Genomic DNA, 27,854 nt, shown 5'->3' with positions numbered 1-27,854 from the left:
GGGCACAATTTTCAGTCTGCGTTGAGGATGTAGGGTGGACGATGCCAAGGTCATTGCTGTTTGGAACGCGGCCAGAAGCGGCTGGCAATGGAGCCCAGCGACATGGTCTGTCTGTTACTGAGCTGGGAGAGTTCAGCTAACCGCTGCTGCTCTTCCTGAAAGAGGAGAACAGAGATTACACTTATTAACACCTTTTACACATATACACACACAATAAATATATATATGTTATTTACATACGCCTCCCTCGCAATGGCGCTTGGTGATACCAGAACTGGGTGACCCAGGGGTGCCTCGGAACCTGCAGGGGTATGCTAGGTCGGTGGCTCAAGTCCAGTTACAATTTATTTATGGCCAAGGTAACCAGTTGGTGGAATCCAATCATAAAATACGTGGACAAATCATATTCCTCATTACATCACTGATCCTTAGGGTGACTTGTGGCAAAGCTGGTAATAAATTATACCCATATATAGTCCTTGGTGACTCAGTGAGCTGCCGTTTATTGAGAGGTCAGTATATAATTGGTGCCTACACAGGGCATTTTCTAAGCGATCTCACTACATCGCCTCGTGTGTAGATGCCATAGAAATAGCAATGCGCAGCCCCGCGCATCACTATACCCAGCGATTAAGATCCAGCATGCAGGACAAACTGGTCATGGTCAGAGTTCTCACCGGAGGACAATGGCCCTGACATATCGCTCAGCACACACTGCAGGCACATCGCTGTGTGATCTACATTGCTCAGATCACAAGTAACAAAAAAGAGAAAAGTATGTCCTGGTGTGGTGCACCTGCTCAGACGAATAAAATGTAACCTTTATTGGTGATCTTTAAGATAGCGAAATATAAAAACACAAACAAAACATATACGCAATGTGTTTAAAAAATGGTGGCTCTCTGACTCCACACAAATATTGACTCTTGGTAAGTATGATTTTACAGGTATTGTTAGCCGACACTCATTGTAATAATATATAGAGTTAAATATGTTAGTGTCTTACTGGCTAGATTCCCCTGTGTGTAGGTGCAGGCGGCTGACAATAGTGTGGTGGTTAGTGTAATTGACACATTATATTGGTGCAGGCCACACACACAATTCCTTTTGAACTGGGAATGTTGTCGCAATGGTTGTCTGGGTATCTGTCTGGGTATCTGTCTGAGATACTATTGATCTTTACAACATCTATGGGGTTTCTGTAAATAGAAGGTACAGATCAAAATGCATCCTACTCAGTGTTCGAGTAAAAGAGCATCACCGCTAGCCGGCGTACGCTTCGCAACAGCTTTTTCAGGGCCTTTTACTCGCACACTGACTAGGATGCATTTTGATCTGTACCTTCTATTTACAGGAACCCCATAGATGTTGTAGTGTGGTGGGCACAATCGGTGATACCTTCTGCCCATTGACTAATAAAGCCACAGGGGAGCACGCTGGAGTATATCACTCCAAACGTTGCCCCACTTTGGGAAAGTGCTGTAGTATCTGCAATATCCGGAGAAAGGCACATTAGCTGCACCGGCCACATTGATCCATATGCAGATAAATCTCATGACCCTGAAACCCTGTGGATAACTGCCTAGTATCATTTGCAGCTACCATACCTGGCGGCAATCCCAGCCCTCTTGCTAAAGGGGACACCTTTTCTGGGTGATCTTTGACCTCATTAATAGCTACAGGCACATCGTGGGTTATATACTGACACCCTGATTAACGGTTATAACTACCTTAAGGACTACCCGACGGTGCCTGTGTAAAGTGATGTCGACATGATAAGTTGACTTCATTTTATATCCACCGAGTACACCAGCCACAACTAGAAATTGTCACACTGATGCTTCTTATGCTAGGTATAATTCCAGCCAATACACAGCACATATTGGCAATTTTGTATCAGATATAGTTGTTTCTATTCTGTATGACATTATTTCTACAGATAGAAAATTGCCAGTAAAGAAGCCAGGCACTTTTCCTTGAAATACTGAATCATTGTATAGGATGACCTCCTAAAGTAAATATAAAGGAATAAAATGTGCAAACAGTGACTATTGGTCGACATTTGTGTTGACCTTTCTCAATAAACTTACATAAGTTTGTGGAATATTGGTGATCTTTAAATACTTATTGGGCCCACAAAATAAGGGCAGCCACCAATAGATTAACTTGGTGAGAGCCTACTGACACGGGTCGACATCAGTGTCAACATTACTAAAAAAAGATTTTTTGTAAAGATCAATAGTATCTCAGACAGATACCCAGACAACCATTGCGACATCATTCCCAGGTTAAAAGGAATTGTGTGTGGCCTGCACCAATATAATGTGTTAATCACACTAACCACCACACTATTGTCAGCCGCCTGCACCTACACACAGGGGAATCTAGCCAGTAAGACACTAGCATATTTAACTCTATATATTATTACAATGAGTGTCGGCTAACAATACCTGTAAAATCATACTTACCAAGAGTCAATATTTGTGTGAAGTCAGAGAGCCACCGTTTTTTAAACACATTGCGTATATGTTTTGTTTGTGTGTTTTTATATTTCGCTATCTTAAAGATCACCAATAAAGGTTACATTTTATTTGTCTGAGCAGGTGCACCACACCAGGACATACTTTTCTCTTTTTTGTTACTTGTGCATATTTTGATGTCCAGTGGTAGCACACCCCTGAAAAGATCCACTTAGGAATATTTAGTGTATACATTACTGGGGGTCCACCCACTATCCTCAAAACTAATGAGGGTCCTGTGCGAATAGCAATCCTCTCTGTTGCTCAGATCACTCAGCAACATCTCCCCGAGTGTAGGTCCGATTATGCTCAGCATAAGTCTTTGGTTCCAGCTAGGGTGGCCAATCCCGGGATCGGGATCGGCGGGATCCCGGGATTTGGCCCCCAAAACGCCGGGATTTCAATCCCGGGATTGGAATTTCCAATCCCGGGATTTCGGGATTAAACTGCGCATGCGCAGTTTAATGCCGGGCAGCGTCTGAGCACTCAGACGCTGCCCGGCTTCTCCCAATCCCCGCAGTGCGCAGCGTGACGAGGTCGCAGTGCGCAGCGTGACGAGGTCACGCTGCGAGGTCACGCTGCGCAGGGCACAGCCGCACGTCCACGGCTGCCCGCCCGCCCGTCCAGCGCTCCCGGCCACCTGCCCGCCCACCCACCCAGCGCTGACGGCCGGCAGCACTCACGGCCGGCCACCCGCCCGCTCACCCACCCAGCGCTCACGGGGACCCAGCGGCAGCGGTCCCTGCCACCCACCCGCCCACCCAGCGGTACCTGCCAAAGGTACCTGCCACCCACCCACCCAGCGGTACCTGCCAAAGGTACCTGCCACCCACCCGCCCACCTAGCGGTCCCTGCCACACACCCGCCCTCCCTCCCAGCGCTCCCTGCCACCCACCCGCCCTCCCACCCAGCGGTCCCTGCCACCCAGCGGTCCCTGCCACCCACCCGCCCAGCGCTTGGGCGGCCAGGGTGTTTTTTATTATTAGGGAAGCCAATCCCGGGATCCCGGGAATCCCGGGATTGAGCATTTTTCAATCCCGAATCCCGGGATTGAAAAAATGCCCCGGGATTGGCATCCCTAGTTCCAGCCATCAAACAAAAAGTAGGGTACTTGCGTAGTTTCACAGCGGCACTGGGACCACATCGCATGTGATTTGCGTGTGATGTGATGGTACTTGTGCAGTTTCACGGCGCCCCTGCCCGCGGATCGCATTGCAAGCAAATCACTGCGATTTAGCACCCCCCCACTATCCACGTCACCCAGAAGCGTGGCGAGCCCTGCGAGGGGACGCGGTACGCATCCTCCCGAACTGTTCATACCCCCACTATCCACGTCGGCGTGGAGATGATTTTATAAAGTGTGGCGAGCGCAGCGAGGGGACACTGATTACTTGACGTGTATTCCACGCCCCCTTGCTTCGGGCTCGGTGACTCGCCAGACTTTATAAAATTCAACTCCACGCCAATGTGGATAGTGGGGGTATGAACAGGTCAGGAGGACGCATGCGATGCGATCCCAGTGCCACCGTGAAACTACACAAGTACCAAAAGTAATACCGCCAACATGGCTATTCCCCTCTTATAACCGGTCAAATAACTCCACGCCGGTCGCCCTGCCCAAAGAACAGTTACTTATACCTATTCCTATGCACGGACCAGCCATCACACCCATGTTGTCCACCTGTGAAGCCAGACTGAGGCCTTCTCTGGGAGTTGGCATGCTTAATACAGACTCCCAGAGAAGGCCTCAGTCTCTTCGCCTTCATAGGAGAAGCGGGTATGGTCTCTGGCAAACTGATCTTCGTTCCAAACTTCGCACCTTTTTTCTGAATTTCTCAAGAAGAAACAGCTGGCCTAGGGGTGCCGTGAAAAATAAATTATTTTATAAATTTTCATAGGGTGCTGCGAACCACTGGCTTAGAACCATGTTGCAATATCAGAGGCACACACGTCAATTTAATAAGAAAATAGCGAAGGTTGCGTAAACATGGAGAGAACATACAAACCCGACACAAACCTAATTTTCCATAAATGTTGCGGCACCGACATCCTATAGTCACATGTATGTGTATATACATACTACACAATCTCAGCATCTTACCTGTTGTAGCTGTGTCTGCCTCTGCTTAAATGTTTCTAAAGGGTCTTCCTCCAGAGAGTAATTCTCCAGTACTGTACGGACGTCGCCTACGCCAGTTGTTGCAATGGCTGCACAAGTTTAAGAGAATGGATATTAGATCATATTTGTATCTGTGACATCATAGTTTTGTAGTGAAACATTAAATCCATTCAGCCTATAAAATAGCAGCTTACACAGTGTAACAGGTGCACTTACCAAATCTCTCATATTAAAATGACCGAGTCCGATAATATAGGTCTTAAGATTACTCCCATAACAAATCACATTCTTCCAAGGTTAATATTCCCCTACTAATTTAAGGAAACTCACTTTTCAGGAATGCAGTGAGGTCATAGAGCGCCCGGTCTTCAGAGTTCCCGTCCCACTTCTTTACGGCCAGGCCATTGTAAGGCTGTAGTTTAAATGCTTCTCTGTTGCAATCCACCATCACTATACGTGAGGGGTCTCTGTTCAAACACGAGATGTCCTACACACAGATGAGCGGTGTTATACAGAGACAAGAAAGTAAGATAATCAATATCACATCCCATATAGACTCATCTGCTTGGACCTTACAGGGCGCCTGATTCAGAGTTGATCGTAAATAAATATTTTTCCTCTAATGGACAAAACCATGCTGCACTGCAGGTGGGGCAGGTGTAACATGTGCAGAGAGTTAAGGCCAACAATGCAGTCCGGAATGTGCACCCTGTTTTTGGCTCCAAATACCTTAGCACTGGGTTGAGTCCTTAGTAAAGTTGTGGATACCAGTCACTGCGCCCAGGAAGAAGAGCACACAGATGCTCGAAATGCGTCGGCAGTGACTGGTATCCACAACTTTACTAAGGACCCAACCCAGTGCTAAGGTATTTGGAGCCACAAGCAGGGTGCACATTCCAGACTGCATCCTGCCCCATTCCATCCTTGCTGGCTCCAAATACCCTTAGGGGTAAGAAGACCAATACATGTGATATACATGATTTATTTATATTTTATATGATTTTATAAAAATGATGTTTATGTACCAATAAAACCTGTCAAACTTTAAACCTTTAACTCCTGGCGCCCATCTCAATTATCACACCCACTTTTCACAACACATGGAGCGTGCTAAAAAGCACCCGCAATGTGCCGCTGATGGGTCCGATCGGGCAGATTGAACCTGCAGCAGGTTCAATCTGTAGGGTCTGACCTGATGCTCACGGAACCATGTATCGGGTTGGATGAGGTGTCAAACAGATCCTTCTGGATCTGGCAAAATCGGACAAGTGTATGGGCCCATTTAGATTGGGGTGGGGAGTGTTCAAACTGAAATCTAAATTGTAGTGCAAGAATAAAGCAGCTATTATTTACCCTGCATAGAAACAAGTGCAGAGATTTGGGTGTACTGCCACTGTATTGTTGCCAACATCACAATGTAAAAAGAACAGCATCAATAGTAACCAGTGACAGGAATTATACAGTAGTATAGTCTCCCAGTAGCGATATGCCAAGTCGGTCATTTTAGTTTTCGGATTACTCCACCTGCCTAGCCTATCCTCGTGTTTGCCTGTAGCACTCACATGTCCCAGTGTTTTATACTGGGACATGCAAGTGCTACAGACAAACAAGTGACTATGGAAGTACTACTGATGAGGACGTATGTTAGATACTTGGTAAACATGTCTGTTAGTGGTACCAGTTTTACCTTAACATGATGTCCATCTGAGTAACGCGTGGCATCACGGAAAAGCCGATAGGATACAAAACCATGAGGGTCAATGCTGTCGATGAGCGGGAATGCTGTCTAAAAAATAATAAAACACATTAAAATATATAATGGGGAGAGGGACAGTAGTATAGGCGGGGTATAGGTGGGAGGAAGAGAAACAAGATAGATGGATAACTCAGTGGCTGAAGAAAGTCCAGAGAGGAGGTCAAAACACTACAAGAGAGCAAGCTTACCTAAAGCAAGGAGCTGGGACAAATTAGCACATCCCCACTCCCTCCTGGACTATAACTGGTGGGTGACCAGTGTAACCATTGCTATTTGCAAAATGCTCTGGCTACCAGACAACTATTACAGTGTGCAACCACAGGCAGCCTGCCCCTGGTAGGGGCAGTAATATGCTCTGAGGAAGGACCAAGGGCAGAGAGGGTAGTGGGTGTGTTCAAGTAAAGCTGGGTACACATATATACAATCCCTATTTCTTGCAAGCGTTCGGCCGACCGTACTCCCGTCGGACCGTCCACAAACAACAGCCGACACGCGCGTATACACCTGTACAATTTTACTTACGACGTCTGATGTACTCCCGTCCAAACAGTCGCAAGAAAAAGATTGTACCACCGTACACACTGTCTCGATTTGGGCTAGTGACATGTCACATGTGACCAAAATTATCATAATGGGCTGGGTTAGGGCATAATTATAGCAGTCACCCTCCTATTAAAAAAAAAAAACGGCGTGGGGTCCCCACAGCCGTAACCAGCACCATGCTGAAGAGCCGGGGCTGGTATTAAAAAAATCAGGAAACCCGACAAATAGGGCTTCGCTGATTTTTTAAAACCAGCCCCAGGCTACAGGTCCGGAGCTGGTTCCCAAAATACGGGGGACAAAATGACTAGGAGCCCCCATATTTTAAGAACCAGCCCCAGGCCAAACCAGCCAGCAGGGTAATGCCACAGCCGGGGGGACACTTATTTTATAAGGTCCCGCGGCCAAAGCATTCAGCCCTCTGACCGGTCAGCCTGGCCAGGGGTCCTGGGGAAGTGGGGCCCCCCCAATAAAGGGGTCCCCCCCTCCAGGACATACCCGAACCCGGCTGAAGCCTGGTGCTGTCCTCGATGCCCCTGGGCATCGAGCTGATACTGTGTAAAAAATAGATGAAAACCGATTGTCTTTTCCTGTGGAACTATGAGTCCCAGCAAGCCTCCCCCGCATGCTGGGACTTGGAGAACCACAAGTCCCAGCATGCGGGGCATTAAAGGGCCCGCTGGTACTTGTAGTTCCACAGAAAAAAAATAGTTAAATACACACTGACATATTAGAAAAATAAAAGTTTAATACTTACCTATCTTGATCCCGTAGGTAGGTCCCTGGGTCCGGTGGCTTGGTTCCGGGGCTCCAGGGTTGAAGAGTCCGGGGTCCAGGATCCGTAGTAATCCAAAGGGGTACCTGTGGAAGGAAATCCTACTCACCTGTTCCTGTGGCGACCACCCCGGCATCTGCTGTTGAAGTCCCGCTGCTCCCGGCTGCAGAGGTACCCGCTCCGCCTCCGCTGTATACTAGAGACGCAGAGATCCTTCTTCCTCTGAGTCTCTGCTCAAAATGATTTCTGGCCAATCAGGAGCCGACTTTCTCGTCTCCTGATTGGCCAGAAATCATTCTGAGCAGAGACACCGAGGAAGAAGGATCTCTGCGTCTCTAGTATACAGCAGAGGCAGAGCGGGTACCACTGCAGGCGGGAGCAGCGGGACTTCAACAGAAGATGCCGAGGTGGTCGCCACAGGAACAGGTGAGTAGGATTTCCTTCCACAGGTACCCCTTTGGATTACTACGGATCCAGGACCCCGGACTCTTCAGCCCTGGACCCTGGGACCTACCTACGGGATCAAGACAGGTAAGTATCAGTGTGTTTGTGTAATGTATGTATGAAACTTATTTTTCTAATGTGTCAGTGTGTATTTAACTATTTTTTTTTACTGTGGAACTACAAGACCCAGCGGGCCCTTTAATGCCTCACAGGCTGCGACTTGTGGTACTCCAAGCCCCAGCTTGCAGGGTAGGCTTGCTGGGACTCAGTTCCACAGTTTAAAACAATAGTTTATTCATCTATTTTTTACACTGAAATCAGCTTGATGTCCACCGCCCAGGGGCATCGAGGACAGCACCAGGCTTCAGTCTGGTCAGGTAAGTCCTGGGGGGGGACCCCTTTATTGGGGGGTCCCAACTCCCCCAGGACCCCTGGCCAGGCTGACCGGTCAGAGAGCTAAATGCTTGGCCGGGGGGACTTGTATAAAAAGTCTCCCCCCGGCTGTGGCATTACCCTACTTGCTGGTTTGGCCTGGGGCTGGTTCTTAAAATACGGGGGACCCCTAGTCATTTTGTCCCCCGTATTTTGGGAACCAGCCCCGGCTCTTCAGCCTGGTGCTGGTTGCAGCCGTGGGGGGGACCCCACGTCGTTTTTTTTTAAATGAGTAAAAGGGTGACTAAAATGTAGACGCAGTAACCCGTCTATATAGAAGTTTAGTCACCCTGCCGGCTGACTAAAATTTAGGCGCAAACCCGTCTATATAGAACTTTAGTCAGCCGGCAGGGTGACTAAACTTCTATATAGACGGGTTACTGCGTCTACATTTTAGTCACCCTTTTACTCATTAAAAAAAAAAAAAAACGACGTGGGGTCCCCCCCCACGGCTGTAACAAGCACCAGGCTGAAAGAGCCGGGGCTGGTATTAAAAAAAAAAAAAAAATCAGGAAGCCAACCAGATAAAAAAAATCAGCGAAGCCCTATCTGGTTGGTTTCCTGATTTTTTTTTTTTAATACCAGCCCCAGGCTCCAGGGCTGGTTCCCAAAATACGGGGGACAAAATGACTAGGGGTCCCCCGTATTTTAAGACCAGCCCCAGGCCAAACCAGCCAGCAGGGTAATGCCACAGCCGGGGGGAGACTTTATACAAGTCCCCCCAGCCAAATCATTCAGCCCTCTGACCTGTCAGCCTGGCCAGGGGTCCTGGGGGAGTGGGGACCTCCCCAATTAAGGGGTCCCCCCCATCCAGGACTTACCTGACCAGGCTGAAGCCTGGTGCTGTCCTCGATGCCCCTGGGCATCGAGCTGATCTTTGTGTAAAAAAATAGATGAAAAAAACTATTGTTTTTTCCTGTGGAACTATGAGTCCCAGCAAGCCTTCCCTGCAAGCTGGGACTTTGAGAACCACAAGTCCCAGCCTGCAGGGCATTAAAGGACCGCTGGGTCTTGTAGTTCCACAGTAAAAAAAATAGTTAAATACACACCGACACTTTAGAAAAATAAAAGTTTAATACATACATACATTACACAAACACACTGATACTTACCTATCTTGATCCCGTAGGTGGGTCCGGTGGCTTGGTTCCGGGGCTGGTCCGGGGCTCCAGGGCTGAAGAGGAAGAAGGATCTCTGCGTCTCTAGTATACAGCGGAGGCAGAGCGGTTACCACAGCAGCCGGGAGCAGCGCGTCTTGAAGTTAAGATGCCGGGGTCCAGAGGACAGGTGAGTAGGATTTGCTTCCCCAGGTACCCCTTTGGATGACTACGGATCCAGGCCCCCCGGACTCTTCAGCCCTGGAGCCCCGGACCCGGACCAGCCCCGGAACCAAGCCACCGGACCGGACCCTGGGACCTACCTACGGGATCAAGATAGGTAAGTATCAGTGTGTTTGTGTAATGTATGTATTAAACTTTTATTTTTCTAAAGTGTCAGTGTGTATTTAACTATTTTTTTTTCTGTGGAACTACAAGTGCCAGCGGGCCCTTTAATGCCCCGCATGCTGGGACTTGTGGTTCTCCAAGTCCCAGCATGCGGGGGAGGCTTGCTGGGACTCATAGTTCCACAGGAAAAAACAATCGTTTTTATTCTATTTTTTTTTACAAAATGATCAGCCTGGTGGCCACCGCACAGGGCCAACGGGGACAGCACCAGGCTTCAGTCTGGTCAGGTCAGTCCTGGAGGGGGGGGACCCCTTTATTGTGGGGGGTCCCCACTCCCCCAGGACCCCTGGCCAGGCTGACCGGTCAGAGGGCTGAATGCTTTGGCCGCGGGACCTTATAGAATAAGTGTCCCCCGGCTGTGGCATTACCCTGCTGGCTGGTTTGGCCTGGTTCTTAAAATACGGGGGACCCCTGGTCATTTTGTCCGCCGTATTTTGGGAACCAGCCCCGGACCTGGAGCATGGGGCTGGTAAAAAAAAAAAAAAAAAACGCCGTTTTTTTTTTTTTTAGTCAAAGCTGGAACGCCCACATGGGCGTTCCAGCTTTGGCAGTATAGTTGCAAGGACGGCAGCATATCGGTCGAACGTGCGTACACACTGCACTTTTGTACCGATATGAGGCCGTCCTGTTGGATGAAAATTAAACAGCAAAGAACCCTCGACCGACCGAGTATGGACGGACAAGACAGTTTTTTGCCGTTTATCGCTCGTACGGGACAGCATACACACATATACAATTGAACGGCTGTCCGACCCAGAACGAAAGAACGGCCCGACAATTGTATATATGTGTACCCAGCTTAAGTAAGAAAGAATTGGAAGCAATCGGTGAACGGGCCAATGTATATATAGAGTAGATCGAAGGACCATTAAGGGTAAAGTGACTCAGGAGAAGAAGCAAGGTGCAACCAGATACCAATAGAAAATGAAGTAATGTAATTAAGGAAAGGAAGCTGGACAGAGGCAGATAACACTGCATACAATATATACACAGCACCCATACTTACCATGCCTGTTTCCGAGGTAAATATAACAATCTCATACAGAGGAGCTAGTTGCTGGAACAAGTTGTCAATACCGGCTCGCTTTTTGAACCTCCATCCTGTTTCTAACTGAGAGCAGAGAACAACATTAGAACAGGAGAAAAAAGTAGTATATATGCGTGGTGCGCAATCAACAGCTGCTGGCACACGGTTGTCAGGCCCTAATAGGTAACAATAGTATAAAATAAAGAAATGTGCCAGCGCTGGCTGTACCAATGATTAGACAAGCTGGGTCTCAAAGATAATAATATACAAATGTATTCATTTAAAAATATATATATATTAATAATAGTATGATGAATCATTAGACATAAAAGACAATGTGCCCCATTTTTAAATATTATATCCCAGGGATATTTCTGCGTGAGGTTATGGAAATTTCCAATGAAACGACTGACAGTTATATTACCATCCAAATTAGTCTGGTGGGTATTTGTATCCAGAATCAGGTGACACTATATAAATTGTATATTATCTTTGAGAACCGTCTTGTCGAATCATTGGTTCAGCGAGCGCTGGCACATTTCTTTATTAAAGCAGGAGAATTGGTAAGAGGAGAAAGTGTGTAATGTTAGGTCATGTATGAATAGAGAAAGTCACAGAGGAGAGGGGGATTCAGCAACGCTCAGATCACTCACCGACCACTCTGGATGCAGTAGCACATTCTTCAGCTCAAGAACTAATGTGTAGGGAGGCTGGTAATAGGGCTCTTTCAATGGGTCTGGCAGAAGCTTGGGGCTTGTGGGCTCTATGATCATCTAGGAAACAGAGGTAGGAGACAAAAGATGTTAAAATGACACGGTGATGAGGGGGACGGTAGGGATATAAGGGGTAACCTCACCTGCCGATAATCTTTAAAGTATTTGTATGTTCTTCTAAACTGCTGTACAACGGGAGGATCTGAAACCGGAATAGTGGAAACGATAAGACAACATGGCAGGTAGGAGAAGAAAGGGTATAGTCAACGTCACGGTAATATTTTCCTAGCAGGGCACAATTCGCTGGCACACCAATGTCATATGAAGGTATAAGGAATAGTTACAAATATGTCAAGGTCTAGCCAGGTCCGCTGACTAGCCCTGGGACTGCACTCGGCTGCAGAAAGGGACATGAGGACAATACAATCAGGACGATTCTTATTGGCTGAGGCCATCATATGTAAGCCAAAACTGTGCCAGCAGCATGGGTGGGGTGGGGCTTCCCATCAACATGTTACGATCACTACATTGGTGCTCATGGTTAAATGTTAGAGCAACAGATGTATACAAGGCTAGCAAACCAGATATTGTAGTAGTAGGTCTCCCATGGGGGTCAATTTACTAAAATAGGAGTTTAATGGAAGATGGGATGATGCAAATAGCAGCCGATAATATTTTACTTACTTAGCACCTTACAGAAGATAATACAAGAATCTGATTGGTTGCTATGGGAAACATCCCATCTTAGTAAATCTACCCCTTAGTGCTTCAGAAGGGGCCGACTTCTCACTGTATACTTTGAAAATATATTGGAGCAGGGATGGGGAACCTTCGGCCCTCCAGCTGTTGGAACTACACATCCCAGCATTCCATGCTACATTTTTGTTATTTGGCCATACTAAATCTGTTGCAGGGCATGCTGGGATGTGTAGTTCAACAGCTGGAGGTCCGAAGGTTCCCCATCGCCGTATAAGAGGCTGAACGTTTTGCAGCCCTAAAAAGTATTGCATTATGTACTATGGCAGATTGATATGCAGAGTGCATATGATAACTGGAGAACAAAGCACACACACACCTGCTACTGCAAGTCACTTCATCCATCGTCTCCCAAACAGGCCACTTTAGTGTAGCCGAAAAGCTCAAAATGGACGTACGACCGACCCCCGCATTCACGAGGGATGTCGAGTGCTATGTTGTGGGCTCTTGGAAAACGATGCCAGCACAATATCAGTGTTACTTAAATCTGTAAGAGACTTCAGTCAGCCTCTTTACGGTTTATGTGCAATGGATACAGTGTCTTTGGTAAGGAGTTTGGCAACTGCACTTAGTAATGGGAGGCCTAGTTTAGTGACGTTGGATGGAATCATTGGCCAACACACGTGAGCTTTGTTCTCTAGATATCAAGACAATCCCAACACGTTCTGTTAGTGCCAGTCATTAATGTCACTACCTGCAAATGAAAATTCAGTTAAAACGCAAAAAATAAAGATACTTTCACCATTGTTTTTCTGATGGCATTCTGTTTGATATGTCACATGACTACCTTCACCAAGCTGCATCCAAGATGGCTACCATACATGTGACAAACCCTGAAAAGTTTTCCCCAACTCCCATATGATGTACAAACACAAATATTTCCTTACTGGTTTTCTTTCTTAAAAGGGTGTGTAAACACCATACCAGTATCCATATTACGTTTAATAAATTCCCCTTGGAACTACTGTACATAAATACTGCGCAATACAGTTCTCCAAACAAGCCACTAACTCGACAGTCAGAATTCAATGTTCAAAGGTCCCTGTATCGGACAAAATGGCCGCGGATTGTTGGAAAACGGCCGCGGATTTGACACTCCTCAGCTGTTTCGACAAAACTGTTTTGTCTCTAAAAAGATGAAACTGACAGTCTTCAATGCTGTCTGAAACTGCGGCATTGAATAGGCGAGTGCCGCCGTATATCTGTTAACTTATCTCTCTCAAAAATAGGCCAGAGTATCTACACTACACGGCAACACAGACGGATGGTGGAAAAGGAAGTCCTAGAATAGCCTCCTTGAACTTACCATTATCAAATTCATCCGGTATCTAAAAGAACGAGAAGAGATACATTAAGGTGTGAGGTTACAGCTTGTTGTCCATGCTCCTAGAATTGTAATCGTCACATGGCACATCTAATGCCTGGCCCAAAGGGCCAGTGTGCCAGGTACTTATCCATGTACAGTATACACAATATAGGGCGACAAGTCAGAGACCAAACACTGCATGAAATAGATTTTGCAGAAACAAAGGATTCACCAGTATAAACTAAAATGATCTTGTAGATTTGTAATATCTTATAAAGTTAGAGGCAAGAACATGCATGGATTTTCAAAGAAATTAGAGGTTTAGCTCTGTGCAAACAAAAGATCTACACATCTAATGTCTTTGATCTATCAGATTGCAGTGTTACCCATATATAATGCAACACAAGGCCCCAATTGTCCTCGCACTGAGAGGAAGGCCAGGTGACAAGTGTGCTATTAAATACATGTCAACAGCAGAGGAACAAAAGGTTGGTCCCCACCTCACACACCTCGGAGTGTGCCAGATCAGCAAGGTGAGACACTCCGCATATCAAAGGCCGGAAGAGGAAGGAGAGGAGCCAACAGGATGACGGACATTAAAGAGATCCGCTCTTTTACATCCATAGGCTCGTTACCCAGACAGACAGCAGGCAAACCTGCATAATGCTGGAATTACCCAGGCAGCATCTGCTACAAGTGAGCCAAGGGCTCAGTGCATTGCCTCCAACTATAAAACAGACAATGTCGCTCACAACTGTCCCTGTCCATCAAATGTGTGTGTGCATGCACTCTGCGTGTGACATCAGGGTGCATGCTCGTGCGACTCAGGCGCATAGGCGGGAATAATTAAAAAAAAAGACGAAATAGCGCACATCTCTGAATCAGGCCCAATATGATCATGATAATGGCTTGCCAAGATAAACATACTTACGCTCATTCCTTTATGAATCAAAGATAAAATATTTGTATGCAGGTGTGTAAATAGAACAGAAATAAAGGAAATGTCTTGAGGGAGTTATTGGATGTAAACTCAAGAGGCCTACACACGGGGAAATGTTGCTGAGCGATGAGCAATGTAGATCGCTCAGCACACAACACTGCACAGCAATGTGCCTAAAGCGGTGTACACGGTGCAGTATCACTGGCAATATGGTCGCTGAGCGACCATATTGCCAGCGATTAGTTTGTGCTGCAGCGATAAATCGCCAGGTGTACGCTCCGGTGTTCATCCTCCGAATGGTCGCTGGATCAGCGGTTTGCAGCTCCCCTGGCAGAGTCTCCTGTTCATTAGCGACCATCTCTGATTGCTGATGAAAAGGAGACACTGAGCAATATATTGCACCGTGTGTACACAGCTTTAGATGTGTGCTGAGCGATCTGTTAGGGACAGTGTTCTCCGGTGAGGCCACCGATTAACTAGATTTATCCAGAATGCTGGATCTTAAATACCGGGCGACAGAAACACCTAACATCACGGAGCGTTGTAGGGGCATTTTCTAAGCGATCTAGATTACAAAATGCCCTGAAATCCCCCCCATTGTGAACACACCATAACTCCTGGTTTCAAACACTATTCTAAAAGGTGCCCACACACTAGAACGATTTTTGGGCCGATTTCCGATAAATCGTCCGATATATCGTCCGATGTTTACCGATAATCTGTCGAAAATCGGAGGTGCGTCGAATTTTTTTTTTGGGGGGTGGCCTAATTTTGGGCGTGGCCTATGCTCGCGGCTCATTTTGCCGCTATGGGGGCATGACTCAGAGGCTCTGTGAGCCTCTAGCCATGCCCCCAGCCCCCTTGCTGCGGGAATAAACGTTTATTCCCCGCAGCTTAGCAGCTGACAGGGGGGACTCCCAACAGCCCCCCCACACCGCGGGACACTGCCGCCCGCGGGTGGGACAGCCCCGATAAAATCGGGACTGTTGGGAGGTATGGGGCACCTTAACCTCCAGAAACTGCCACTCGGAATAATCTCAATGTCTTTAGATTTTGAAAACATTACAAGCATAAAAAAAAAAAAAAAAAAAAAAAAAAAAAAAAAAAAAATCACATAAGAAATACACCAAAAGCTTAGGGGGCTACTTGGGTTAGTGAGCTCTGCCAAGTGGTCTCGCGGTTATAGAAGCTTAAGTTGGGTTTTCACAGCGCATGCTAACAAGTCACAGCCCGGTTTAAAGGTAATAAAAGTGTGCACAGCCAAATACAGAGATTAACATACCACATTATAATCTTATGTGAAATATATGTATGTTTGTAAAAATAAAACAACACTGCTCCTCATCTCTATGAAGAGAATTCAAGGTTTTGCACCCTGGTGGCTACTAAAGGGCATCACACAGAGCAATTTAAATGTTGCTCTATACACACATATACATGATCACACACCGACTACACAGACACTGTATAATGAATTGTCAGCATTTTCTACCTAGTTTAAATAACATCTGCCGTACAGTGGAAGCAGCCAAGCTGTTCTCTAGTATCAATGAGGACAATGCCCTGCTGTTTATTTAAAGGCAAGAGGTGGGTAACTGGTGGCTTCATCTGGTCTCCTGAGGCTCCAGAGAACAAGGTTTATTTCACTTGTTTGCTAATCAAGAGTTTTCCCAAACTCCACCATTACATCACAGTTTTTAGGGCTATCCATGTTTGAGCCCAGACTGTTAAATTAAATATACTTTAGGTCAGGGGTTCCCAATCTTTTTCTAATCACGGCACCCTAGAGCAGGCTTTCCCAACCACGGTCCTCAAGGCACACCAACAGTGCAGGTTTTACTGATATCCAGGCTTCAGCACAGATGGTTTAATCAGAATCCCTCAGATACTAATTAAATCACCTGTGCTCAAGTCTGGATATCTACGAAACCTGCACTGTTGGTGTGCCTTGAGGACCGTGGTTGGGAATGCCTGCCCTAGAGTATCAGAATTTTTCCAAGGCACCCCTAGGCCCCCAAAAATATATATAAAATTAAAGTAGATTGTATTTATATGTGCTTCTTAGGTTCAGTTATTTGGTGAAGGGCCGGATTTGGTGCGGATTGTACACATTTTATGATTGGCAGCCACCAGCGCTGGTTTTGTCCAGAAAAAATTGACCATAAATAATTTGAATTGGTCCTGGACGACCAACCTGAGGCACCCCTGCAAGTGTCCAGAGGCACCCCAGGGATCCTAGGCGCACAGTTTGGGAACCACTGCTTTAGGTGCTAAATAAGTCAACTGTACTCAAGCATGATTATCCTTGAAACCTGGACTGTGATAGTGGACTTTGGGAACCTCTGCACTTACGGAATCATGGGTCCCGGCCTACGTAGCAGGATAGACAGCCTGAATGACTAGGTCTTCCAGCTGGATTAGTCAGCCACTGCTCGGCCTGTGCGATTATCTCAGCGCTTGCTCTGCCAATGTACGGTACCTATGGTGCCGTCTCTCTTGAAAATAAATCCCCTACTACTACTATGACGTTCATTAGCTCAGACCGCTGCTTACCATAGACAGACGTTAGCCGCCCTGTCTGCCAGGTACGTAGAAACAAATGTAAATCCAGGTACTGAGATATATAGGGAGACCATTGGACACTACAGGCAGATAAAGTGAAAATCTGTTGTGCCAATTATGTACCAATAAAATGCTCCAACTAATCCAGCCAAGGACAAACTCCAAAAACACACAAAAAAAAAAAAAAAAAGTTGCAGATTTTCAAATGTCCTTAAAAAGGTTTTGCCCGACTTCAATGCTGGGTATAGGTTAGATGACACTGCAAGCGATGCAATGTCATCAGCCAATGTTTGGGGTTTGTGCATGCGCAAACCCGCGGAGCCACCACAGGCGTGTCGATGCACGCCCCCAATTCGCTGACTTTTCAGAGCAAAGACTAGAGAAATCATTCGATGGCGAGTGACCATCGCAGGATTTCTCCTCCTTGCGCCCGAACGGGAGTGGATGTGTGTAAGTGTACATATGCACCTGCATGTTCGTGTGGGGAGGCTTGCGCTCATCGGGGCGGCGTTCACCGTCTCATTGCGCAGCGAATATACGCTGCCTAGCCAACAGGTGTGAATCAGGCCCATAGTGTATAAACACTGAACAATTTTATAAATGATAGGATCAGTGGCCACATCCGGTAGTATGTGGTGTTCACTCAAAGCTTCTTTTGCCGGGTGCTGCACCCGGCCTGTTTTTAAAATCTCAAAATGCACCATGCCCTTTTTGTGTGTGGCACTGTGCGTCCTCCACCGCACTGAGAACTTTTGGTGTGTGCTATCATGTGTAATGGGAATTATGGTGTGTGGTACAATGTGTAAGAGGCATTATAGTGTGTGCCATAATGTGTAATCGTCATTAGGACAGAATATGTAATGGGCATAGCAGAGTATGGCAATGTTTAATGGGCGTAATCCTAGTGCAGTGTGCAATTTATATATTTTTATAGTTTTTGTTTCTAACGTAAATTTAATAAAATGTGCCCTCTCCAATTGAAAAAATTGGAACTTTCCCTAAAAAAATCCTAGAGTGAACACTAAGTATGCGATAGTTGACGATGTAAGTGAGCAGCATGTACAGACAGAAGACGTCACTAAAGATCCGCGTCCATCAGTCTTTAAATGGTTATATGGCCACAAGTATGTTGTCATAGCTCTTTAGGTGCCCATACACATTACAATTATTGTATACAATATCGCATCTCGGTTTTTCTGATGAGATTAGATGAGATCTAGTACAAAAAGTATGTGCAGCATTGTACTAGATCTCATCACAAAACAAAGATGCGATACTGTATACAATAATTGTAACGTGTATGGGCACCTTAAGAAAGTGTTATCAGCTATAATCTATTAATCTATGTACAGTATTCATATGTGTGTGTGTTATTTCATATTAGTCATACAAAGCAGCAGTTCTGCCCTATTATCTGTTCCTTGCAATACTTCAAAGCACGAGAGATGTACATCTCAGCCCCTGATATCCGGGAACTTCCTCTTCACATTCTACTCTTAATACTACAACACCGGCTATATTCCCCTCTAGCTACTGTACATCCTCCCAGCATCAAAGAGGAGCCATAGGAAGCGGTCTGTCTGGTGACTGGAGTCTCGTGAAACTTCAGTCTTTGGATTAAAGACCTTGCAGAGGGACACACTTGACACGCCACTGTGAAGAGCCCTCCGTTCAAGGGTGCGTGTGACATTCCCAGGTCCGGCAGATTAAAGCCTAGGCTGGTCTGGAAACAAATCTCACACCGGACAGCAAGAAGGTTTAGTACCACTTCTAGATGTAGGACACGCTGACTTCTACCTAACGAGCTGGGCTCTAATCATGGCCACATAAAATCCCTGACACCCAGGTGAGATGAAGATTGCTTGGCCAATAAAACCCAACGTGTACTTCCTTTCAGTCACCACTGCTCATCAAGTATTGGGGTGTTAATAGGATGCCCCATTTTCTGGGCGTGACAAAGCCATTGGCCGCGTTCTTGGAACCAGCTTTACAGGCCCTGGCAGCCTGATTTCACCAGACACCAGGCCAGATGCACTAAGCTTCAAAAGTGATAGCCAGCCAGCCAATCAGCTCCTACCTGCCATGCCACAGACTGTTTGAAAAATGTCAGGCAGGAGCTGATTGGTTGTTTATCACTTTTGAAGCTTAGTGCATCTGGCCCACCATGAGTAACCTGATAATTACTCAGGATGTCCGATGATCATGCAGTTGATAGTGTGCTGCGACCATCGGATGCCGCAGCAGCAGATCAGAGAAGCCGACGGAGGGGTCTTATTTATAGAATGGCAATATCTGGGGATAGAGGGGGAGATTCTCTAAGAATCTCTGCCCCCCTTCGCCGCCCATCGCATTTATAATTATTGCATATGCTGTAACATATGCGATAATTAAGGCAAAGGACAGCTCTTGCGTTAAGAGCTGTCCTTTGCGGTGAGAGTCGCCGGGTCCCAGCGGCTCCCCCCTCCCTCACACACCCGGCGCTGCTGCTGCTGCACCGGGCTCTCCTCCTCCCTGCACCCGGAAGAGGATCAGTGCAGGGAGGAGGTCAAAGGTCCGGGCAGCACTGCGCTGTGCTGCCCGGACACAGGTGAGGGAGGAGGGGGCGATGCGGGGCGGCGGAGGGTTGCAGTAGAAGCCCATTGGCTTCTATGGGGCATCGCCAGATTTTTCTGGCGATGCCTCCCGCCGCGTTAACCCGGCGGGGGATGCTTACATCCCAAAATGCGGTAAAAACCCAGATAACGGGGTTTTTACCGCATTTCTTGCATAGAGAATCTCCCCCAAGCAATATCGGACAACTCTGAATCAGGCCCCATGTGCACCTTTGCATGTTATTAACACTGGCTCATTCTCATACGGTATGGGTCGACATTTCAAAAAGGTCGACATGGATGGAAGGTCGACACAAGCATAAGGTCGACAGTCAAAATCTTGACATAGGTTTTTTACTTTTGTCCCGGATGGGCTGGACACCATATGAGTGCACCGCGTCCCCTCGCATGACCCACTGCGCTGGGCACACTGTTCTATTCTCCCCCCCGCGCCCTAGTGGATGGTAGGGTATGAAAAAACGCCTGTCGGCACAAACAAGTTGTGAAAATACCCATGGCTACCTTTTGACTGTCGGCCTAATACTTGTGTCGACCTTAAGCATGTAAACCTATGTGAGATGTTCACCTAAGCCAGGTCATCCCAATGCACGTTGACCTTTGGTGTGTCAACCCAACGACGTATACCCTCCTATAGGGACAGAACGCAAACACAGTAACACAGCTATTATACTAAACACCGACTACTTATAGCAGTGAAATATTATCTAAATACCAAAGTGTATCCAATGTCTGGGCTTTAACCCCCCTATAAGAGATACACACCATAAAGGAAGAAGGTATTTGTTTATTTTCACGGCGGCCGATATATCGGATGCAATATCGGCCGATGCGATTTTTTTACCTGTTCATAACCCCACTATCCACTACGCATGAAGTTGATTTTATATAGTGTGGCGAGCGCAGTAATCAGCGGGGCTCGCCACACTATATAAAATCAACTCCATGCATAGTGGGGTTATGAACAGGTAAAAAAATCGGATCGGCCGATATATCGGTCGCCGTGAAACTAAAGAAGTACCGGAAGACATCTATTTGTCTAAACTACTATAAATTCTATGAAGCAGCCAATTCTGATTAGAACATATAAATTACGATCAATGTAACCTAATAAGTGTTTAGCTCTGGTCCTACAAGCATTTTATTTATTTTTATATGACCCTCTTCTAATATTAGTAGCGTTCATTCTAGCACCCTGCATCTTTCAAAACCCATGCAGTTCCTCTTCCCTGCTGTATTGCTCCTAGCAGACTAGTCTGTATATCAGTACAGTGCCGAAAAACAGGCGGTGCTGTGCTAGAAGCTCCACAGCAGAGTGTGAAACCCCCCCCCCCCCAAGGCAGGGAAGAGGAACAGGTGCAGGGTTCTAGAATGGACACTAATTAGTATCAGTTTATTTATAGTCTTAAGAGTTATTACTAAAGTGCAAAATGAATAACACTGTTCATATCTGCTGGATTTTTATAATAATGTACACAAATGTTAGGTCTAGTTTAGGAAAGAATACATTAACCTTGTAGCTATGTTTCTTTGGTACTTGTGTATTATCTGGGCGCCCGATTTTATCATTGCATGCCACTAAGGCATGCGATGCGATTTTTCATTGTAAAGACCCGATTTTTAATTGTATAGTCACTCATGGGTGATTTCATACCCCCACTATCCAACTACGCATGGAGTTGATTGTATATAGTGTGGCGAGCGCAGCGAGCCCGAAGCGTGCCGAGCGCAGCGACGGGGATTACTTTACATGTATTCTGCTTCCCCTCGCCAGGCTTCGGGCACGGTGGCTCGCTGCGCTCGCCACACTATATAAAATCAACTCCATGCGTACTTGGATAGTGGGGGTATGAAATCACGCAGGGGTGACTATACAATTAAAAATTGGGTCTTTACAATGAAAAATTGCATCGCATGAATTGTATGCCACTATATTGCATGCGATGCAATGAAAGAAAAAAAAAAAAAAAAAAATCGGGCGCCCAGATATTACACAAGTAGCGTTTCTTTATTCATTTAAAACTAAACTAGCACCTCATCCTTGTTTTATATAACGGATGGTGTAACCTCACAGCACTGAGGTCATGAGTTCTATTCCCACCATGGCCCTAACTGTGCAGAGTTTGTATATTCTCCCTGTGCTTACGTCCGTTTTCTCCAGGCGCTCTGGTTCCCTCCCACAATCCAAAAATATACTGGTAGGTTAATTGGCTCCTAATAAATTAACCCTAGAATGTCTGTGTGCATGCATATGTGGTAGGCAATATAGATTGTAAGCTCCACTGGGGCAGGGACTGATGTGAATGTTCAACTATTCCCTGTACAGCACTGCGGAATATGTGTGCGCGACATAAGAAACTGGTAATAATATTCTCTGTACAGCGCTGCTGTATGTGTGCGCTATATAAATAACTGGTAATAAAAAACAAAGATCTTACTTTGTAAAAATAATTTAAATAAATCAGCATTGCAGTTGCGCAGAACTATGTAGCTTGCAGCCATAGATCCAATCCTGTGGAAGCACACTCCATCAGCTGCAATACTGCTCATTTTTCCACAAGGTGAGCTTCAAATAGTTAGTGTTCTCAATAAGGGCAGATAGCACAATGAATAGGGTGGCTGACTGCAATGCTACAAGCGATGAGTTTTGTTCACTGGTATGCCTGCATCTTGAAATGTAATAAACGACAGTGTGACTAAATGACAAAGAGCTCTCAGGTTAAGTTCATGAGTGTTGTATATGTATTCGCGATGGAAGGGGTAGAGGTGGAAGGAAACCGGTCAGGAGATGTTGGTGCTCAAGGAGAAGGGTTGCGGCGATGTATGCAGTGGCACACTCCGCACCACCCTAATGACGGTCTGGGGAAAGGTGACACAAATCACTGTAGTGACTGAAAATGACTTCCTAATGACATGAATAACATGGAAATGTTTTGTATTTGTTGGCAAGGAGTGTAACCAAATAGTCACCACCTAGATTGCCGCGTTATAGCACAGTGACAAAGACTCACACTGCACAGTCAGTACAGTGTATTAGGTTCTCACTTCCATAGGATTCAAGCAAACAGACGCGTATTCTTTCCTGACTGCAGAACCTGCATAGTATTAGCATGCAGAGTCCCAAAGGCACCTTGTGGAAGATTCAATCTGCCCTTAGAAGTTACCCTGTGTAGTATACATAAGAGCCCTTTGTCCCCCTATGGAAGGCTAGCTAATAAAGCAGCACTATGCCTTTATCTTACTAGCACAAACAAAGACACACAATGAGCCGAGGGTGTTCTACATGAACTGCAAGTACATCATGTGAACAACGCTTTATGGCCTCCCATTGAACACTACTGACCCCTAGTGGCACACTTAATTCCTACTGAATTACTAATCAAGGCAATTATCCTTTTTGGATAGAAATAACTGTTATAAAGGGTATGGTCAGAGTCGACAGTCAATAGGTCGACACGTGGAAAAGATTGACATGAGTTTTCCATTGTTTTTGGGTGTCTATGTCGACATGAACACCGAATAAGTGTACCGCGTGTCCTTGTTATGCTCGGCACACTATTATATTTTCCTTATATGTCCACGTGGATTGTTAAGTATGAAAATCCACCCATAAAAAATAAAAAACATCTTTTCAATGACAACCTATTGCTTGTGTCAACATTTTGTCCATGTTGACCATTTTCATGTGTCAACCTTTTGCCTGTCGACCAATAGTGGTTTGCATCGACCACATTAAATGAAATAAAAATCAGAGAGAAAAGAACGTATTTGCTCACTATTAAGCGAGCAGTAAATATGTGACGTTTTCTAGAAGTTGCATTTATTTATAAAATAATTTAAATAAGTGGGAAGCGTTTATAAACCAAGGCCACCTTATGTAATAAAAGTCTAACACTGCGTTCACAGACACTAGATGGCGCCCAACTGAGTTCCATTCAGTTGCGCGCACGCACACCTACACACCTCATTATGACGGACTGGTAACAGTTAATCTTGTCCTAAACACAGAAATACATACAGAAGCACACCAGTACACTGACACCTAGTGGTCAAAATTGTTGTACAGTGTACGGTAGTTTATAATGTGACCATGAGGCATATTACTTTAGCCAGGAAAGCTGAAAATGTTATAACAATGACCATAAGAAAGCCTCTGTAAAAGCGCTGCGGAATATGTGTGCGCTATATAAATAACTGGAACACTGGATAGAACTTCTTCACATTAATAGACCCTTATTGAAAAAGAACCTGTGCCCCATAACACTAATATTTGTGCCGTTTTATTATTTCATGGACCCCATACATTCTGTAGAGAAGCGGTACAAACTGTTCTTGGTCTGACGTATGCCGGACACTATCAGATAAAACGTCTGTCAGACCGACAGGCATTTTATCTGGCAGCCTTGGACAGTGCAAACATCAGGGACATCTGTCATAGTATTGGTCATGAGGATATCAGCACTCGGCCAGCAGCAAGGAGACATTTACCTGAACCCTACACTGCTTGATGCCACAGACTTTCCACTTTCTAAATATTGAATTGGATGGACATGTTGGATGAGCCAACCAATCAACAACATTGACTATGCAATCATCCGGCTGATCAGCAAGATAACTAACCACCACTTGAGATCCCAGATGCAAATATTTAGCAAGCGTACATTAGAAAGAGACAGCAAATGAGGGAGAAACTGCTCCCGATTGGCTACCTGCCTGTAAACTAAACTGGTTTGACAAATAGGCATTGATTTGCACCTGGATGTTTCTGCAAATGGTCTGAACCATTTCTTTTTTGTTTTGTTTTTTACCCATGGGACTAAGCGTCCGATTTATCGATATATATGCTCGGCTTAAGCACCAAGTAGGATTATAGAAAAAGTATGCTACTAGATACCTTCCGCTATACCATTCTGCTCCTAGGAGCAGAGCCGAACACTAAATAACACCTTTTAGCTCCAATTGGAAGAGAACATTTGCACCTTATACCCAGTTCTCACTGCCTCAAGAACTCAGGATTTTGCCAGGGCAAGCAGTAATTTCCCATGTCGTGGCTCAGTGTGAATGGGTGCAAATGAAAAACCCAGGTGTAATGCCCAGGGAATTTCACACAGGTTTTTTGTAAGGTTATTCCTGGGAAGTACACCAGTGTGAACAGGCGTGACCCGGGGTTTGTCACACAGGAAGTGAAAAAGCAAGCTGATCGGGGAAAGATCAGGTGACATGTGCAGATAGATGAGACATGGTGCACTGGAGGGATGAGGAGGTGCTGGAACTACTGGCTGTGAGAGGGGAGGAGGAAATACAGAAGTAACTGGCACTGTCAAGGATTCGACAGTGTACTACAACATATCAAAAATATTGTCTGCCTGCGGCATTTATAAAGCCCAGCAACAGGTTGTGAACAAACTTAAAGCACTTCGTAAGTAGTACTCCAAGGTGCATGAACTCAACCAGAGGAAAAGTGGTGGTGCCCATATGGCCAATCAAAGCTGCTCTTTGATTCCTCACACTTGTTGGCAGGGCAGACCCGGGAACCAGTGTGAACAGGGCAGACCCTGGAATTTCCCAGGTCCAAGGTGCAGTGTGAAGGATGTCTGTGAGCTGAGATGAGCTGTGCCCTGGCCAAAACCGGGTATTTTGCAAGGGCGGCAATGAGAACATGGTACTGACTTCCCTGGACACTTATTCACTAGTGTGAATAGTTACAAATGTTCTTATTCTCCTTGTACAACTGTTTTAATTCTAATGCATTGTCACCTGTTACTGCCTCTGACAGCATATTATACGTTTAATAGCTTTGTGATTTACTTACATTTGGTTTTTTACTTGCAACACAGTGCATAAGGGTCACAAAACTAATTTTTTACTTACATAAACCAAAAAGCAACAACACTGACCCCTAGTGGTGAAATAAGGGAGGCTCAATACTGGAGCAGCACAACAGTATTTAAATAATGTAGCCTTAGGTGATGGATGGCAAACATGTTATTAATCTTAATTTAAAAAAAATTATCTAAAATAATTTTAAGAAACAAAAATTTCCAGGACTATTTAATAACTAAGGTGACAATGACATCAAAACATCATTGAGGTTAATAATGTGATGGACACAAACTAAATTTTACCTTGTTTCCCTCTTCATCCAGAGAGCTGCTACCTGTAGAGATAAGAGACATAAGAGACATTAGTCTGCCAGGCATGAGGCACATGACAGACAAAAGAGCAATGCAATATTGTATTCTCACCAAAAGTGTACACCATAAACCCGCTACTCAAAACGCCGACCAGACCGGCTGCCCTCAAGATAATCTTTTTGGCCTTTGCTTTTTGTTCTTTCTGCTGCTCTTCAGATTCAGGAGTACCCTGGGTGACTTCGGGGACCTGTGAGTGGAAGACGGAGCACCTGGCATTAACATGACAGGAACAGAACATGTAGTATATGGTCAGAGTGAATAGCCAAGCTGTGCACTGGCGAGATTTATTTATTAACAGTTATTTATATAGCGCACACATAGGGGAGGGGAGGGTATGGAATAGGGCACCATATAGGGAACAACTAGTTGCAGAAGGACAGACACAGGACATACTGGTGTGTATGGGGCAGGCAGTGGATGATTAAGGGTGATATGCGTCGGGAAGAAGTCATTTAAACTTGGGAACAGGCAAGTGCTGACAAGGTGGTATGACAAACATGCATGTACCAGATGGAAACATGGGCACACCAGGTATGGGACAACCAAGGGGGTGGGGCACTAGCACAGAGCTAACCAAAGGCAGGGGGTGCACCAGCCAGAGGTCATAGGTCCACCAGGGGGACACCAGGCAGATGACATAGGGCAACAAGCAGGTATACACCGACCAGATGGGGCAGCCAGGCAGAGGGTAACCCATACTTGCCTACCTGACCCTCTCCATGAGGGAGAAAATGCTCTGTTCCTGGACCTCCCTGTTAATGTAGGATTGCCATCACCTGAGGGGAGCTAGGTAATTTATAAGAAAGGTGTCACCACACACAGATGATGGCAATCCTACATTACCAGGGAAGTCCAGGAACAGAGCATTTTCTCCCTCATGGAGAGGGTCAGGTAGGCAACCGTGGGGTAACTGCAGGATGGCATCAGGCAGAGCGGCAGCAGGAGTGCGGGCAGCAGGCAGGGGGCAATGAGCCAAAGTAGCAGGGTGGCCTCCGGCGAAACGGGGCTGAGTGGGAGGCAGAGGTCACCGGATGACAGGTGACAGCAGGGGCAGTGAAAGCCGCAGCTCTCGTTGTCTCACCTCCTTCTGCTGGGCCCGCATCTTGTCCTGCAGCACAGCGCCGGTGAGGCTGCCCCCGGAGTCGGAGGCGAGATGCCGGCATCCTGTCAACGCCTGGGGTGAAGGCAGCAGCTGCCGCAGCGACCACCTGCACGCAGGCACCAGAGCAGCCGCCATCTTACACACGCTGCGCAGGGGAGCCAATCCCACGCAAGCCGGGATGACCCTCCACCAATCAACACCGAGGAAACAGGCAGCAAATCAGGGCTCTAGGAGCACGCAGCCAATAGAAGGGGGGCCAGCTGTTTTTTTTTTACCCTGCAGAGAATTGGGAGACCATTTGACCTCAGTGTTACCGTGTAGCGGCCATGATACCTGTGGCAGGGAACATAGCCATGTTACGTGTGGCAGCAAAGGCAGAGAACACACAGCCATTTTACGTGTGGCATCGGACATAGCCGCCTCGGCTCAGAGTGACTCATAGCCATGTTGTTATGTGTGCGGTAGCGCATACGCATACACAGAAAGATATCTTGCCATGGCATTAATTCATGGTTGCCCACCTGACCCTCTCCTTCAGGGTAGAAAATGCTCTGT

The 27,854-nt window shown here is 46.2% G+C and overlaps 1 protein-coding gene across 1 annotated transcript; it reads right to left on the bottom strand.

The window, feature by feature from the left end:
• Positions 1-27,500, bottom strand: TIMM50 (translocase of inner mitochondrial membrane 50). Its single transcript, XM_083159972.1, has 11 exons — positions 27,279-27,500; positions 26,249-26,384; positions 26,129-26,160; positions 13,893-13,914; positions 11,974-12,032; positions 11,771-11,890; positions 11,097-11,201; positions 6,326-6,424; positions 4,969-5,125; positions 4,621-4,727; positions 1-155 (listed from the first exon to the last, which is right to left on the bottom strand). Exons 1-11 carry the CDS (start codon positions 27,432-27,434, stop codon positions 51-53), a joined length of 1,098 nt encoding a protein of 365 aa, XP_083016098.1. The 5' UTR covers positions 27,435-27,500; the 3' UTR covers positions 1-50.
• Positions 27,501-27,854: the final 354 nt, after the last annotated feature.

Source organism: Crinia signifera, chromosome 9, assembly GCF_055691185.1.
Source record: "Crinia signifera chromosome 9, ASM5569118v1, whole genome shotgun sequence".
In the NCBI taxonomy this organism is placed as follows: domain Eukaryota; kingdom Metazoa; phylum Chordata; class Amphibia; order Anura; family Myobatrachidae; genus Crinia; species Crinia signifera.
The sequence above is the reverse complement of the archived record's forward strand: the minus strand, read 5'-3'. Positions and strand labels throughout refer to the sequence as shown.

Bases quoted from the DNA above. Each gene is read 5' to 3' on its own strand.
- TIMM50 (XM_083159972.1), bottom strand. From the start codon at position 27,434: ATGGCGGCTGCTCTGGTGCCTGCGTGCAGGTGGTCGCTGCGGCAGCTG. The intron at 12,033-13,892 runs GTAAGTTCAAGG...TTCCGGTTTCAG, and splicing joins ACCGGATGAATTTGATAATG to ATCCTCCCGTTGTACAGCAG. The intron at 6,425-11,096 runs GTAAGTATGGGT...ATTATTTTTTAG, and splicing joins TTACCTCGGAAACAGGCATG to ACAGCATTCCCGCTCATCGA.